Here is an 18,048-nt window from a genome sequence, read left to right as displayed (position 1 = left end):
TGTATATCATATAATTTTCTTAAAATTTCAAGTTTCACTGTGTATATATAGATGTGGGGGGCACATCACAGTATGTATGTGTGCGTTCCACAAATTTTTCCCTTCCTTTAAATTCTGATATAAATGTGATCTACATCTGAAACGTATTTGTAGAAAATTTCATTGAAGAATATTCATTTTTCTGAAAATTATGAAGAAACAAAGTCATGTTCAGAAGAACCAATCTGTAACCATTCAATAAATTTTACAATGGAGGAACTGCAGTATTTATTTAACAAACTTTATAGCTAAAGTTATGAAGAAATGAAGTTGGATGAAGGCACACTTGTACAGACATTTTCTTAGAAAATATGCATTTTTTAGGAATCAAAATCAATGGGCACTAAACTGAAGTTTTGCCAAATCTACTCCCACAAATAATAAATATTAGAAATTTATTCATTAGTACAAAATCTAATCAGAAATTTATGACCTTCGCAGGATGTCCTGAAACCAGTGTGTGTTTGATGGCATTTTATGTTCCATTTAACCCAGTGGTTCTCAACCTTTTGGTGGGGGGGGGGGGCTATGGATCTTTCTGATTCTTAATTTATTTTTCTGGACTTCCATAGCCATTCCCTGTATATATAAAAAAATCCTAATGTATTTTTATAATTAAACATCATTAAGAAATGTATAATGAAAATTTTGATATTTTGTGTATTGTAGAAGTAAACCAATTTATTACATATAAATTTTTAACAATCAGTACTGCTTATCGTCACATCAATATAGCTGTTCCGTAGAAATCAACGTTTCTACCGCTTTTAACCCCGGGAGGAGCCGCTGGCTATGTAATCTGCACCCGATATACATTGCAAGTAGGGAAGTGAACCTCTACCATCTTCTCGCAGACGACAGGATCACCCACCCATAGTTTCGGGCTATTTGTACCCATCCTCATTGCTGAACACCCGTCCGTTAGAGATAGCACGGATTCGCTCCATGTATATAGAAAACTAAGCGACAATCAGTCACTTAACTTGCAACAAGCAAAGAAGCTAGTTAAGAAAGAGATGAAAGTAGTAACTATATTGGGCACATCGACATGGCTGTTCCGTAGGAATGGACGTTTCTACCGTTTTTGACCCTGCTTGCAAAGTACATCGGGTGTAGATTGCATCGATAACTAGCAGGGGGAGGCTCTTCCCGGGATTAAAAACGGTGGTAACGTCAAACAGCCATATTGATGTAGCGATAAACATTACTTCTCAGTATAGTTATTACTTTCATCTCTTCTAGTGATTTTCTAACTAGTTACTTTGCTTGTTTTTAACAATTAAATCTTATATGGACCCTCGTTGAGAACTTTAACCTGTTGCAAGTCAATACTTTACGGAAAGACATAAGTAGGGACGAGGTTTCAGAGGTTGGTTAGATGCTCTGGGGTGGATAAACTGTAGAATAGAAAACTTTTTTCGTTTTATTTCAGATTAAGGTTAAATTCTAAGACATTACCAAGAGCGATGGAGGGTCACATTCTTTATTCCTTCCGTCGAAGCAGAAGAAATACAAAAAATACAATTAGTCGTTCGGTAAATTTCTCATATTCAGAGTGCATTACTCACTTACCTCCCTTGATATTAATTGCACGCACGTTGTCTTGTTGCTGAAGATTACCGGACCGATTGTTTATTATATTCTTGATTATTGAAAGAATAATTATTGTTCTATAAATGTAATTATTTCTCACGCCTGACATGTTAATGGTTCATGGTTTGGCTTTGCTTGTTTACACGGAGGACATGATTGAAACGGTGAGATATTTACTATAATAATATTGTTTCCCTTTACTTTATAAACTCAAAACGTTTTTAACTTTATGCAAGTTAACTCAATTCCACACATTTATAATTTAAAAGTGATATTAAGGCAGCGAACTGGCAGAACCCTTACTTAGATTCTGAGCGGCATTTTTTTTTTTTTTTTTTTTTGGCTCTTTACGTTCTGAGTTCAAATTCCGCCGAGGTCGACTTTGCCTTTCATTCTTTCAGGGTCAATAAAATAAGTACTCGTCAAGTACTGGAATCAATGTAATTGACATGCTTCCCCTCGCCTTTAATTGCTGGCCTTGAATCTATAGTACAGATGAATTTAGAAGTTAAATTTAGACAGACCCTTCAATGTCCTTCATAGCAAGACCGGAATAAGCTATTTACTTGGCCTGAATATATGCTATAAAATGGCTCTTCGAGCTATTTTATTGAATTAAAATTACTTTTTATATTGATTCAATTACATTAAAGGACCATTGTCTATCGATCTATTAATAGAGTTGCTGAAGGGAGACACGAATTGGTCACTGCTCCTCACTAAATTTTACTAACATCGAAGATTCACGAGTAAAATAAAATTAGAACAACAAAACGAAAACGATGAAGTTTGTTCTCATCATCAAATATATCTTCAAATAAAGTTGTTTTTGATGTTCGTTTCGATACACAATATTGTTTACGACGAGGAGATTTTAAAAAAACCGGTGGAGTTTTTGATCCAAGAATCCGGTACTACTAAAGCAGCACGGTCTCGAACGCGCAGTCGCGCGTCCGCGCTAGCTAGTCGTGAGTGGTCGATCCTAACCCTAACCCTAAACACGTATTCATTTGCACACGCGGGTTAGGGATAGGGTTAGGATCGACCACTCAAGACTAGCTTGCGTGGACGCGCGACTGCGCGTTCGGGACCGTGCTGCTTTAGTAGTACCCAAGAATCCTTTAGAACCGGCCTTAAACGTTGGTGTTGGGGTTTGACAATCTTTTTCGGAGCATAATTTAGAAATCTGGTTTTAAAAAAATCGTCGCAATCTTTGGTTTTAAGTACAAATATCTGTGGAACTAATTATGTACCTAAAACCAAAGATAGCCTGTTTTTGGAAGTTTTTAAACTATTTTCGAAACTGAAAATGAAGAAGTTGAACACTATTTAGTTTTGTGTGAATGAAAAAGTGCTGATATTTAATTTTACAAATTATTGAAAGAGAAAGTAGAGCTTATTGAAAAAAATTCGAGAATTTCTCTCTGAAAATCTTGTACAAACTCATCACTTGTCTTCCTGGAAGAGGGTCAAAAGATGTTATTGTTTTACCATATCTCTCTGGGGTTTTTTCCCTTACTATTTTTGCACACACCAAACGAAAGCATCTTTCATTTATCAGTGTCGTCTTAAGACATGGATACTCTTTCGTGTAATTCCTGATAGAGTTGAAACCTGATCTTTTCCTAATGAAGCATTCGACACAAACTCCTAGCTATTCTCAATCTCAGATTGCAACTTTAGAAAACTTGCAAGTCTACTGGTGGCAGAAACTCCAAGTTTTTCAGGATTAAAACCAGTGTATAAGTATTTCGAGGAGTGACAAATAAGAGAAGACGAAGAATGAATATAGCACCAATTTAATATTAATCATAATTGTTTATGTATCATTCCATTTTTAAACACGTAAATCATTTCGTGTGAAACATTACACCAATGTGTGGTTGGATACGTTTAAGTGACACTTCATCAGATTAACATTAACTCATTCCTCTTTACATTGTGTGAAGAATATGTATTTTGTGTTGCTTATATTGGGAGAAAATGGGACAATAAATATTTTGATGATGATCCTGTCTACTATTCGGAGGGGGGGACTAGTCGATGACGTCGACCGCAGTGCTCAACTGGTACTTATTTTATCGACCCTGAAAGGATGAAAGACAAAGTCGACCTAGTACTCGATCAATTTTGCCTTTCATCCTTTCATAATCAATAGAATAAAGTATCAGTTAAGTATTCTGGTCGATGCATTCGACTTACCCCAACCCCTTACAAATTGCAGGTCTTGTGCCAAAATTAAGAATAATGATAATAATTTCAAATTTTGTTACAAAGCCAGCAATCTTTGATTCTGACCCAATTTTTATAGAACATTTTGTTTACAATACTGAATGAACAGATCTAGGATAAAAGTATTCTAGCCATGATTATGCTCACTCGTTAAGAGTATGCAAAACTACTATGTCTAATTCATCTTTTCCTTATAAAAGACAGTAGAACGTGATTTGAAGGAGATATGGGTGTCTGTGAGATCATTTTGAAGCTTCCTTGTTTAATGTTTGTTACTCTGATAAACTTTGCTGTCTGTTGGTAATATTGAAAAATGACTTGAAATACATGGACAGTTAACTAATTAGAAATGGGAGACCCAGAAGATATGGGATGAAGTACTGAAGAATAACTTCAGGGCTCTGAACTTTACAGGCAAGATGACGAAAGACCGAGATGCCTGGCACTTTAGTGTACTCAAGAAGACTCATACTCCACAACAGAAGTGTTAACACTGGTCCCTCTGGTGGTGAAAAGTACTCATGGCAGTACCGCATAAAAACGCCAGCACATAAAAGCACCCAGCATACTCTGTAAAGTAGTTAGCATTAGGAAGGGCATCTAGCTGTGGAAACCATGCCAAATCAGACTGGAGTCTAGTACAGCTCCCCAGCTTGCCTGTCTGCTCTGGTCAAACTGTCTAACCCATACCAGCATGGACAACAGACATTGAATGATGATGATGATGATAATGATATTCCTGAAAAGGTGAATGGTTCTTTGGTAATTCCATTTTTGCCACCTGGTTTTCATGATACAGAATCATTTATTTACATCTTCATCTTGACTTTCATGATCACACTTCCCATGGAGAACTTGTTCACTGTGATTTATTACAAAAACGTAGACAACATTAAATGTTATATAATTTCTGATATCATTTTTAATGTGTTTTATTTTTGTTTTTCATTTTCTAATTACAGAAATTTGAAAACCTATCAATTATTTGAACCATTTTCTTTGGTGGAGTGAAAAATGTTTTCCAGAACATTTCAAAAATGGGCCTTGCTAAAAACTTTTGGACCTTACCAACTCTTTGCTCAAAGTGGTCGATGTTTCCATCTGTGTCATAAACATATGTCACATCTCTACTATGTGAAACCATCTTGTTTTCAATTACATACTGGACTCAATAACAAGCTGTTGTTTGTTTATAGACAAAGGAATTTTTCTTCTCTTGAAGACTATCAAGAGATTGATGACAAGGACGAGGATATTGGTAACTACAAACCCAGAAAATTAAATGGAAGCAGACGTCTTTTTGAATTCAAAGAACAACTTGATTCTAAATCCATAACAAAAATGACATCAGAAGACTGGAATAAATTAGAAAAAGAGCTTCTTGAAGACAACGCTAACTTGAAAATATCTTGGGAAGCTTGCTGTATGAGTTTCATTAATAGCAGTAAGTTGGTTGAACTTGGTATATCTCTTGCTGATTATTTAAAGAGTCAAGGTCGATCACTTAATATTGCTACTATTTCACTGTTTATGACGTTACTTAGCAACAGAGCATCACCTGAAGACCAGAAGACTATATTGCAATTATATCAACAGTTGTTAGACTCCACTGGTGGACTGTTAGATTGCCAGACTATTAAATATGTTATATATGGATTATGTTGTACAAATAGTTGGAAGGATTGCTTTCAACTATTGTCCACATTAGAGTTAACTCAACCAACACTGCCCAAACATTACACTCCCATCATTCTTGCTGCAATACGTTGTGCAGATATTGACAGCTGCACACTTCTGTTGCATAAAGTAGGTTCAAAAGGTTTATCACCAACAGAAGAAGTATATCTATCCTTTTTGGACACATGTCAAAGTAACAGTAAGTTTTCTGTTGATGATCTGTTTCACCTGATGCACAAATATAGGTGGTTACCCAACAAAGATGTCTTGCTTGCAGTTATAAAATATTTAAAAAGGTAAGAATTATCTTCAGTTTCTTTGTACTTTCAGGCCCTGAAGAGAAGGGTCAGTTTTTGAGGTGTCCTAGCTTTGTTAAAGATGTACTTTCTCCTGGAGAGATTCTTATTGATAACGAGGCCTCTCATTTGGGGCAACTGTGAGGACTCTAGCTTAGAGTGCTGCTCGTTTTTGAGAGCACTACTTAATATATGTAGTGCTTGTGTTTCTTTTGTTGCTGAAAGAGTCAATATTGGCATGACCCCCTCTGTAAAATGCTCTCAACGTCTCTGTTCATGGAATTGGTGTGAGTTTGGCATGTTAAGTCTAGATTGCCCGTGGATGATGCATGGTTGATAAAAAATCAGAGAAGAATGAATTGTTGAATCATCTGAGTAAGAGAGGGCAGTGTTGGCTGTGAAAGCAAGAACATCACTGATATCTAGATGAAAGAGAGTGGGGGATAAAACTGGACTCTGGGATACACCAGACTTGATTGTGTGTAAGAGAGAAAAAGCTGTAACAACATGATGACAGGAAGCTACTGAATCTAGAGATGAGAGATGGATTAAATCCATAAGGATGAAAGTTTCAGTTGCAGATTCACAGGCTGGACATGGTCAAAAGCTTTGCTGATGTCTACAGCAACGATATAGCTTTCATTTTTTCGTTACAGTAAGAGTCCACTGGAAGGTGACATTTGATTAATACCAGATGGACATTTTATGAAACTGTGTGAATGTTTTAATCAATTGTTTACTTGTTCACCATAAGTGTTTCTCAATTATGAAATATTCAGATAAACAGTTTGTCTCTCATAATAAAGACTAGACAATGGTGGTAAGAATAGTAACTGAAAAATTTGTGAAATGACAGGAGTTACTCTACAATTATAGTTTCACTATTTGATCTTACCTTCTTGTGTCAAGTGCCACCAATAAAGGTGGATTGAATATTTTCAATACTATTTATGGAAACCTCCAGAAAATGGGTGCCATGTCAACAGCTTAAGCAGTGCTGAGACTGTATAAGTTAGTGTTTTTGATTGCTAAGCTCCATCTTTCCCCAGTTAAAATAGATACAATCAAGATAGAAGAGTAAGCAATACAATACCAGAATATATTTGGATAAGAATGGTTCTGATTTGACTGTTTCACCCATTCAAACAAAAATGGTGTTTACTTACTGTTGTCAGAGTTGGCAGAGCATTGGATAAGAAATGTTTTGTGTTATTTGTTCTGACTCTGTGTCTGAGTTCAAATTTCATTTAAGTCAACTTTACTTTTTACTTTTCATCTTTTCAGAGTCAGTAATAAAACACCAATCCAAGATAGCAAATTGGTGGAATTGTAAGAATATTGGAGCAGATGTTTAGGTTCTGAGTTCAAATCCTGTTATGGTTTAGTTGCTTGGTTTCACACCATCAATGGGCACTTTGGATTCTTTTAGCAGTCTCCTCTGTTGCAAGCATTCAGAACTGGTCTCTTCTTCCTTCCCTCCCACAAGCCTCAGAGGCCCTTAAAATGGACAATGAGTATAACCCTCCCTCCTAACTATAAGGGAGCGAAAAAAAAAGAAGAAATTGTAGAAAGTCTGAATTTAGTTCAAATATTGTTTCATATTTGTTATCTTGTGTATCCCAATTTTTAGAATGGGTTTACTTGTATGCCTGTGTTTCATGATAAGCAACTAAAAAGTTGGTATCAGGAAGGGTGTCAAACCATTCAGCATCAACTCAAAATGTCCCACCCAACCCATAAAGTAGATGTAAATGCAGTAATGATGATGATGATGAGGGCTGTGGTGGGGAGTGATGATATTTGTAAAATATTAGTATAAATAGATTGTTATTTGTGTATGCATAATGTGTAATTGTCTAGTTTTACCTGGATATATTCTATGTATTTTTATGTCTATATATGTAGGGGTGTGTGGGTGTGTGATCGTTATCATCATTTAACTTCCATCTTCCCTGCTGGCATGGGTTGGACAGTTTGACCAGAGCTGGTAAGGCCAGGAGCCACACTAGGCTCCATAGTCTGTTCTGGCATGGTTTCTATGACTGGATGCCCTTCCTAATGCCAACCACTCCACAGCATGTACTGGGTGCTTTTTATGTGGCACCAGCATCAATATCAATTCTTCTGTGGTAGACATGTCTTCTTGAATATGGTCTATATGTGTTGATATGTGTGAAGTATATAAACTGTTGTCCCTTAAGGAGAAAGAGTCAAAAGGTTTACATCCTGTCACTTGTGGTATATGTATGGTGTGCATTGCTGGGAAAGCATTGTAGTTTTCTCTGACACATTCCTGGCAGGAGAAAGAACTGAGAATTACAGAGAGAAAGAAAGAGAGAGAGAACAAGTCAACTGTAGATTGTTGAACCAACAAGGAACGAATTTGATGGTTGTCAGTACTTAATAATGTCCTCTTTTACACAGTTAAACACTGGATACATCTGATCATGGTATTTAATTATTACGATTATGTTCCAGAAATGGAAACCCAGAACGCTGGTCTGAAGCATGGATCAAATTAGATAAAAGGTAATTCTTTTTACAGTGTATCTTTGAAATTTTGTTTCACTATAGACAGACGTAAAATTTCCCAGTTATTTCCCCTGATGTCTTTGTGAACCTGTTTATTAACCTGTTTATTAACTGATATTTAGGCTGTATAGATCTACCTGAAACAGATTTTATAGAGGTTATTGTTTCTATTGTTATTTAATAAATATTATTGATATTGGAGAAGAGTTGCAGTTGGAAGATGTATTAACTAGTTGTACATCATTTTCTCCATAACAAAGGCATTTAACTTTAAACTTTTCACATTCAGATTATTTCACCAAATGTAATGGTTATTTATTCACATTGTTTTGAATTTATCCTGCATTATCTTATAGCCTTGAGATTTCGATTATGTGATTGTTTGTTTTTAGACTAACATTGTAGGGTAGGTGTGAGAGGCTGAATCTGGCCTGTTTTTACATAAAACAGGTAAAATATTTTGGCTGGATATGGTCGGTTTAAATACTAAAGAGTTTATGGGTTAATCCACCAGGTTGTAAGCAGGTGTCATAATGTAAACCAATCTCATCATCCTCGTTTAACGTCCACTTTTCATGCTAGCATGGGTCAGATAGTTTGATGTGGAACTGGCTAACAGGGAGCTGTCTAGACTCCAACTGTCTGTTATGGCATGGTTTCTATGGCTGGATTCCCTTCCTAATGCCAACCACTTAGCAGAGTATGCTGGGTGCTTTTTACATGCCACTGGTGCAGGTGCATTTATGCAGCACCAGCATGGGTGCTTTTTAAGAGGCACTGGCATCTGCAAAGGACAAGCCTGTATGTGTGGAAGACAGCGATTTTACTTAGTTTGATGTGTCTTATCAAGTTCAGCAAATTGCCACATCTTCTGGTCTCTTGTCATTTCCTCAGTAAGGCCCAGTATCCGAAGATACTTTCTCACTACTTTGTCTCACATCTTCCTGGGTCTACCTGTTCCACAGGTACCCTCCACAATTAGAGCTTGGCACTTCTTTATGCAGCTGTCCTCATCCATACACATCACATGACCAAACCAGCGCAGTCTTCTCTCTTGTACAAATAATAGAACTCTATAATTGAGAAGTATTTCATGAACTTGCAACATTATAGTCTATCTGGATGGGGAAATGTCACTTATCTTCTAAGGACTTAGAAAAACTGAAATAAGCTTTAATCTTTTAGCATTCAGATTATTTCATCAAATACAATGCCTATTTATTCACATTGTTTTGCATTAACCATGCTTTATTGCGTAGTTTTGAGATTTCAATGATGTGATTGTTTATTTTTACGATGACATTGTAGGGTAGGTATGAAAAGCCTGGTCTAGCTGATTTGAGCATAAAAACAAGTAGAAGTTTGGGGCCTGATATGGCTAGTTTAAATGCTAAACGATTAAACCTATCAAAACATTCCTTGATAAAAGGTGGAGGAATAACCAACTAATGAGGATAGTGGCACCAATTTAAAGCATTAGAGTCGTGTTTAGATTTCTAGTAATTGTAGTAAACCAACCCAGTATTAACTTTTTAATTTTTGTATGGAGTTTTTTTAGAGAATTTTACTAACAGTCAAACATCATTATCATTTAACATCTGCTTTTTTGGAGACTTGTACCAGTTTTGGCATGGTTTCTACAGCTGGATGCCCTTCCTAATGCCAGCCACTTTACAGAGTGTACCAGATGCTTTACATGTGGCACCAGTGCTTAACCTAATTTGTGGAAAAGCAATTGTACAGGTTTTTATGTGAATTGGTTTAAGATAGGATGTATCAGAGCGTTTCACAGGACTTTCAACCATCACAAAGCACAATTGCAACAGTGTTAAAATCTAATCAAAATAACACAGCAACGTGATTGGATTTCTATAAACAACCAAGTTTAACTTCACTCTTATAAAACATCCCCTTCTATCCCTCTGTACCACTTATATTCATCGTTTGTGGGTATGTCCTGATACATTTCTAACACAATATATTTCTCTCTCTCTCTCTATCATTCTTTCCTCTCCTTTTCCTACTGGGATGACCAGTTATTTTCTCTCTACTAAGACACCTATCTCTATACCTCTATTATACTTTAACTCTCGCCTGGCACATAGTCACTTCCCTCACTTCCATTCCCTCTCCCAGCTGAGCAGTCTTTGTCTTGCAAGTTATTTGGTGACCCTGCTGGTGTTGGTGCCACATAAAAAGCACTCACTACACGCTGTAAAGTGGTTGGTACTAGGAAGGGCATCCAGCCAAAGAAACCATGCCAAAGCAGACAATGGAGCCTGGTACAGCTTGCCAGCTCCTGTCAAACCGTGCAACCCATGCCGGCATAGAAGACAGATGTTAATTGATGATGATGCTATAAACCAATTTTTTAATTCTCAATCAATTTTCCATTCATTTCTCATTACTTAAACAGATACATTTCCACAAATTATTGGATCTACTTTAGATGAAGTTCCTTCCATTAGATCACTCATGTTAAATGGGTTATTCAGTTTGGTAGACTTACTTTTGTCCAAAGTTGATCGATTAAAGTTGATATATTTGAAAGAACTAGTAATCTATAAGCTGTGAGATGAATCCCTTCACATCTAACTATTGTCTAAACCAGGAGTTTTCAAACTGTGGTCTGCGGACCACAGGGGCTCCGCAGACAGCAAATACTTTTTATGGGCAATTTGATTTTATATATGTTTTTTAATTGAAATCTTTTAATAGACAATAAACCTATTTGTTAAATAAATAAATGTAAAAATATTTGTTATTTTAAACAAATATTTATGTATAAATTTCATAAGCGTTTATAAGGGGGTCCCTAAGGTAAAGCCTGAAATATAAAGGGGTCCGCAAGTCAAAAAGTTTGAAAACCCCTGGTCTAAACAATGTTTACACTCCATCTCCCTATCATTACTCCCTGATGTTCCCTATCATTATTAAAAGGGATGATTAACCAATACCTTATATCTACATATACAACTTGTAGTATTGGCAGAGGAATAAATCTTTGAAAATTGAATTTAATGCTAAATGTTTCTTTTTATTAAATTGTATCATTTTTGTTTACTTGTTTTTCATTCTCAGAGGAATATGTCCGAATTGTAATACAGCCATAGATAAATTGGATATTCCATTTTCACAATTCCGAAAGCTGCGTCATGTATTTTTTGAAAATGTTCTGATTGGAAAGGACCTTTACCAAAATACAAATCCGGCAGAACTTGAAAGTTTCAAATTATTTGTTGAAGAAAAAGCACCTTTTGATGTAGTTTTTGATTCTTTAAATGTTTCCTTGAAAATGGGTCAGTTTAAAAATAAGTCTTTTCAGGTATGTTCTACAAGTTTATTTTTACCATTCTAGCATGAAATCATTAATGACTTCATCATTGTTCCTTTAGAATTGTCGGTTTTATCTCAAAATGTACTTCATCACAATTTAAAACCAAATTAGTGATTTAACACTTAGAGAATTTCAGTTTTCTTCTAGATTAATTAATCACATGCTAACAATGACAATATACAGAATGATGATGAAGTACATTAATTAATTACATGATGATGATGATGATGATAATGAAGTGTGTAGAATATATTTACCATTTTTGAAAACAAGTGTTTCTTTTTGGAACCAATATTCAAACAAGACTCCATTTTTTTATTCTGTTAACGGTTTCAGTTGTAGGAATGCAGCCATGCTGGAGCACTGCCTTAATTTATTTTCTTTCAGTTTTGTTATCACTTTATAGCTGGAAGTTGGTGTATGATTGAGTTTGTGGCAGCTGATCTTCCCCAAAATATTCTGTCCTTTGTGAAATTCCATAATTTTTCATCAGTGATATTAAAAGAAATTCATTAATTTTACTTTGTAAAATCTGCGAAAGAGCTGCATAAAAAAGTTTTAAACCAGAAAGAGTCCAAAGGCCTAAGGGCCTACATTGTGAAGACCAAAATGAGCACAAAAGCACAATACTATCTCATTAGTAGTTTAGCTCAGTATGCAGTGACAGTGTTGGCATGAACTTAACATTGTCCACTCATTGCAAATAATGGATGCACAAAAGCTGCAGAGGAATTTCCAACAGATTGACTAGGCTACTGGTGTGCATGGCACTAGAATTATTTGCAGGAAGAGCCCTCATAAAATGATATCTTTGAACTATTCAGATAACTTGCTGGATAGAGAGGACAGATTTTTGTCATCTGGGAGATGAAAAGAGTTGTTGTGACAAATAGAAGAAAGAAAGAAAAGAAAAAAGTATCTGCATAAAAAAGTGGGGTGGGGACAGATTGTATGAGGCAAATGTATGAAGTGCAATGTTGCATGGCTTTGTTGTGAAATAGGCATTGAATACATATTGGCTGGAGAGACAGACAGGGACAAATCAACCAGTGTATGCAGGAGAGATGGTTGAATGGGTATAAATATGATAGGAATGGATGAGTGCTAGGTAAAACACTGTTGTAGGCTAACATTGGAAGTTACCTGTGGTGTAGGAAAACCAAAATATGATGAGAAAAATAAATGAGATTAGATTTGAAAATGTTTGGTGTAACAAACAAGAAGAGTTAGAATATGCTGTACTACATACATATCAGATCAATATCAATGTGCAAAGATGGAAATAATAATAATAATAATAATAATTTGACCTTGGCCAGTTGAGCCTGTCTCTTAGTGGCGGATGATATGTGCATCTTTGGTCATGACCAGGAATAGTTGGGGAGCAATGTATTGAGAGGGGTTCTTTTGAGTTTGAATAATTCGCCTCTGGAAATATGGGTGTTTCATTCATTATCCTTAAGCAACCGTTATTCAGGGACTTTTTGTGCAGGATGGGCTACTAAACCTGACGAAAATTCTAACAGGGCACCACCCACAAGGTCATACTCTGTGTATGTTAATATGAATTCACCATGTCATGCTCATATGGTTGTGATGCATGTGCCTGGTGTACCCTTATGAGACAAGTAGTCATGATGGGTATGTTGAGCTTCATATATTTGTGCCCCCAGTGTCACTTTGATGGCATGTGCTGCTCTCTTACTCAATAATAATAATAATAATAGATAATGAATAATAACTGCTCAGATATCACTCTCCTTGTAACATAACTCACCAGATGTCACTTTCCTATGGAAGGTGACCAAAGAATGGACCTTCTTCAATGTATCTATACCTGCAGATCAGAATATTGTGAAGATAGAGGACAAGAAATTCAGGAAGTACCAAGACTTAGGATTAGAAGTGAAAAGGATCCATAGAACCTCAAAAGTGAGTGTGTGGTAGCTTTTATGATGGGTGCACTTGAGATCATTTCAAAAAGCATCAAAAATTGCAAATACCAGACTTCTTAGGAAGTACTCAGTTGGCAGCAATATTTGGAACAGTCCATGTGTTGAAAAAAGTGTTGTATCTCTAAGCTGCAGGATGGCTCTGAGTTATGACATAGATAAATCAGGAGAATTTAAGTGAATAATAATAATAATAGTAGTAGTAGTAGCAGTAGTAGTAGTAGTAGTAGTAGTAGTAGTAGTAGTAGTAGTAGTAGTAGTAGTAGTAGTAGTAATTATTAATGGTTTCAAATTTTGGCACAAGGCCAGCAATTTGGGAGGACAGGTAAATCGATTACATCAACTCCAGTGCTCAACTGGTAATTATTTTATTGATGAAAGACAAAGTTAACCTCAACAGAATAGAATGTAAACTCAGAACTTGAAGACGAGCAAAATGTTACTAAGCATTTTGCCTGGCATGCTAACGATTCTGCCAACTCACCATCTTAATAATAATAATAATAATAATAATGATGATGATTCTTTCTATTATGCGCACAAGTGAGACAATGTCTTTCATTACATTCCTGCGATTTCTTTGCCAGATATCAAATTTGTCCAAAATACCCTGATTTTAAACAGTTTTAATAGTTGTTATTTTGGAGAGAATCCATTTCTTCATATTCTAACTTTGCTACAGAATGGTTACTTTATATGACAGATTAATTCTTTAATATCTCTTGTATGTTATCTTTGTTTGACAGTTACGGAAAGCAGTTGAATATTTTGCTTTGATTAAAAAAATGAAAGTTTTGGTGGTTGGTCGAAAGTATATGTTGAAATGGCCTGAAAGAGACATAAAAATTATTAAAAAGTTGGCTTCCTGCTTCTTCATCGAAAATATGTAAGTAAATTTTTGTTTTGATAGTTTATGTCTAGTCTTTTCCTTCTCTGTCAGTTTGAAATAACAAGCAAATTCATTCCCAGTTGCTGAATGAATTCTCATTTTCTCTGTTAATGTCAATAAATAGAATTGTTGAAGACTTTTGAAAATAGTCCTAAAACTCAGTGGCTGTTTTCAACCCCACTTTTTTTCCCCCTTTTTTTATTTACTGATTCTTGAGGAAGAAATGGAGCTCATGGCCTTTGCAGGACCTGATTAGGCTGGTGAGTTTGTTGGTATTAATGTTGCTCTTGAAACTTTCTAAGTCAACATCTGTGGGAAAGACCTGAGCAAGGAAGGATTTCCAGAGGGATTGCATCATGGGGAGGAAGGATTAGCTGTAGTAATTTCTGTAAAGTCTGGTGGTGGGTTTGGACAAAAGATAAGTGAAGAAAATAAACATGAGGATTAGGAAAAGCAAAAGTAGGTTAGAAATGCCTAAGGGAAGGACTAGGTTGAATTGCAACAACCTGTTCAACCTGGAAAAGCAGATGTGAAATGATAAGGAGGAGGAGTATTGTTGACTTATCTGACTGGCTCCTGTGCAGGTGGCACGTAAAATACACCATTTCGAGCGTGGCCGTTGCCAGTCCCTCCTGACTGGCCTTCGTGCCGGTGGCACATAAAAGCACCCACTACACTCTCGGAATGGTTGGCATTAGGAAGGGCATCCAGCTGTAGAAACTCTGCCAAATCAGATTGGAGCCTGGTGTAGCCATCTGGCTCACCAGTCCTCAGTCAAATCGTCCAACCCATTCTAGCATGGAAAGCAGACGTTAAACGATGATGATGATGATGATTGCTACTGCTACATATACACAAGTATTGTAGACTGCTTCCAAAAGTGGCTATCCAGTTGAATGGTAAAAATGTAATCACCAACACACTACACCACTGGATCACAAACACATTTCCTTTCTCTGTCTCTTTCTCTATCTTCTACTCCTCTCATCCAGCAAACTGTTTACCATTCAAACTTATCGAATACATCCTCAAGATTATTCTTGATTAATCTAATCTCCAAACTTCTTGCTAAACACTGCTCAGTCTTGTCTCCACAGAATTGCACCTCCCCACTCCTATCCTCAGAAAATATTCCCCCTATTTTTGTATTTCTTAGTGATATCAATCTTCTGTAGTTCAAACTTATTGATTATCAAACTATTTATTATTATTATTATTATCATCATCATCATCATCGTTTAACGTCCGCTTTCCATGCTAGCATGGGTTGGACGATTTGACTGAGGACTGGTCAAACCAGATGGCTACACCAGGCTCCAATCTGATTTGGCAGAGTTTCTACAGCTGGATGCCCTTCCTAATGCCAACCACTCACAGAGTGTAGTGGGTGCTTTTATGTGTCACCTGCACGAAGGCCAGTCAGGCGGTACTGGAAATGGCCACGCTCAAAATGGTGTATTTTATGTGCCACCCGCACAAGAGCCAGTTCAAGGGCACTGGCAACGATCTTGCTCGAAAATCCTTACACATGTCACGTGCACAAGTGCCAGAAAGGCGACGCTGGGCACAGGTGCCATCCCGATTTCGCTTTCGCTTGCCCCAATAAGTCTTTGCAAGCTGAGTGTCGTGTCCAATGAAGGAGACGACGTTGGCATGGGTGCCAGTCGTCGAATTTAGTTCGATTTCGATTTCACTTGCCTCAAAAAGTCTTCGCAAGCGGAGTTTAGTGTCCAATGAAGGAAAGGTACACATAAGTGGGCTGGCTACACCCCAACAAGAACCTGCATAAAAGAAGTGTGAAAAACAAAACTATAATCTATAATCTTAATTTTCGTTTCAGATCTGAAGACGATCCTTACCTTATTTACGCTACACTCTACAGTGGTCCTAAGTCAGTGTTTGTTTCATCTGATGAAATGCGAGACCATAAATTTTCTTTAGGAGAAGAGTATGGTGAACTCTTTCGTCGATGGCAGTTCAGTCACCAAGTGCAGTTATATAAAGTGAAACCAAATGGTCACATTATATTTCAGGTGAGACATTTTACCATACTTTATGGTTGTCATTATTATCATTTCACACCTGCTTTCTCAGGTTGAGCAGGCTGTTGTTGTTCAACCTATTTCTTCCCTCGGCCATTTCTAACCCACTTTTGCTCTTCCTAATCCTCATGCGTCTTTTCTTCACTCATCTTGTGTCCAGACTCACCACCAAATCACTACTTCCAGTCCTTCCTCCCCACAATGCCTCCCCTCTGGAATTCCTTCCCTGCTCAGGTCTTTCCCACAGATGTTGACTTAGAAAATTTCAAGAGGACCATTAATACCAACTTAGAACATGTAATTTAAAGTAATGGCTCCCTAACAGAAGCTTTTAGCTACTTTTCTAGGGAGCCTTTCAAGCACTTAAACCTTTTGATAGCAACCTTCCTCAAACCACCCCTGGTTCCATGATACAAAGCTTCTGTTTTAAAGTGATCTAAATTAAAACCTTCCAACAAAATGTTAATTAATGTTCTAAGCAGTAATTTCATAGTGACAAAGTTATTTTACCAAAGGCTTCATTATTTTCAAAATAAACTAATATAAAAGCAGCATGTTTCAACAGAAACATGGTAACAAAAGGGTTACAAGGGAAGTAAAAAAGAGAGAAAACAGGAAGAAAATTTAGTTTAAATAGTTTGTCAGTTCATTTGTTACTTAGTTGATCCTGTTCAAAGACCATCAAGCAACAAGAACATTTCACTCATTTTCAATCCCTAGGTCCAGCTCTTGCCATCATTCACAAGATTTTCTTTTGCTACTGTCAACCATTTCTTCTTCAGATGTCCTTTCTTCTTGGGACCCTGTTGGAGGCCACTGGAGTCAGGATGGATCTATCTTGATCACATTCCTTAGTCATTTCATCCTTCTGCTGGCCACCATTTGACTTAAGATGTATGAGAGTCTGGATCTTCTTAGTATCTCAAGGTTGGTGACACAGATCCTGTTGGAGATGTGCTGTGTCTTATGCAAGCATCTTTGCTGGAAGATTTTCAGTTTCCTGTTTAGTACCTTAGTCAGAGGCCATGACTCACACCCAAAGAGAAAGTTAGAGAAGACAATGCTTGACAACAACTGAATTTTTATCTTCATTCTGTTGTGAGCTTTCCAGATTCTTTTTAATTTAAGAAAAACATTGTTAGCTTTACCAATCCTGATGTTAACCTTTTTCTTCATATTTCCTTTATAACTGATGTTACTGCTAAGATATTTGAAGTCCTTGCATTATTCAAGATATTCACCTTCTAAAAGCATCAAGTTCTTAATTGATCATTGCTCCCCCCCCCCATTACTTTTGGGATTTTTTTATTACCAGTGGTCAGATCTATTTTTTGCTGATACTGTGTAAGGTGTTGGTCATTTACTTACATTTCCGTTTTGTCTTAAGCGCTCAAAACCTGGTCATCTGTGGAGTTCAGATCCATGATTCTTGTTGCCATCTGAATACTTGATCATCAAG

At 36.6% G+C, this 18,048-nt stretch overlaps 1 protein-coding gene across 2 annotated transcripts in view; it reads left to right on the top strand.

Moving 5' to 3' along the window:
- Window positions 1–777: 777 nt before the first annotated feature.
- The window catches only part of LOC106873924 (mitochondrial ribonuclease P catalytic subunit), a 19,530-nt gene continuing 2,259 nt past the window's right edge, over window positions 778–18,048 (top strand). The window contains exons 1-6 of one of the 2 annotated variants that reach the window (XM_014921460.2): window positions 778–1,796; window positions 4,827–5,837; window positions 8,316–8,366; window positions 11,451–11,694; window positions 14,405–14,544; window positions 16,388–16,580. In XM_014921460.2, the coding sequence (XP_014776946.1) occupies window positions 4,879–5,837; window positions 8,316–8,366; window positions 11,451–11,694; window positions 14,405–14,544; window positions 16,388–16,580 (1,587 nt within the window). In that variant the 5' untranslated portion in view covers window positions 778–1,796; window positions 4,827–4,878. Of the gene's footprint in view, window positions 1,797–2,635; window positions 4,612–4,826; window positions 5,838–8,315; window positions 8,367–11,450; window positions 11,695–14,404; window positions 14,545–16,387; window positions 16,581–18,048 lie in introns of those variants that run through there. The other variant, XM_014921461.2, reaches the window with a different exon arrangement.

The sequence above is a fragment of the Octopus bimaculoides genome, chromosome 11 (genome assembly GCF_001194135.2).
Source record: "Octopus bimaculoides isolate UCB-OBI-ISO-001 chromosome 11, ASM119413v2, whole genome shotgun sequence".
Classification (NCBI taxonomy): domain Eukaryota; kingdom Metazoa; phylum Mollusca; class Cephalopoda; order Octopoda; family Octopodidae; genus Octopus; species Octopus bimaculoides.
Note: the sequence above shows the minus strand (reverse complement) of the source record. Positions and strands in the feature narration are given on the sequence as shown.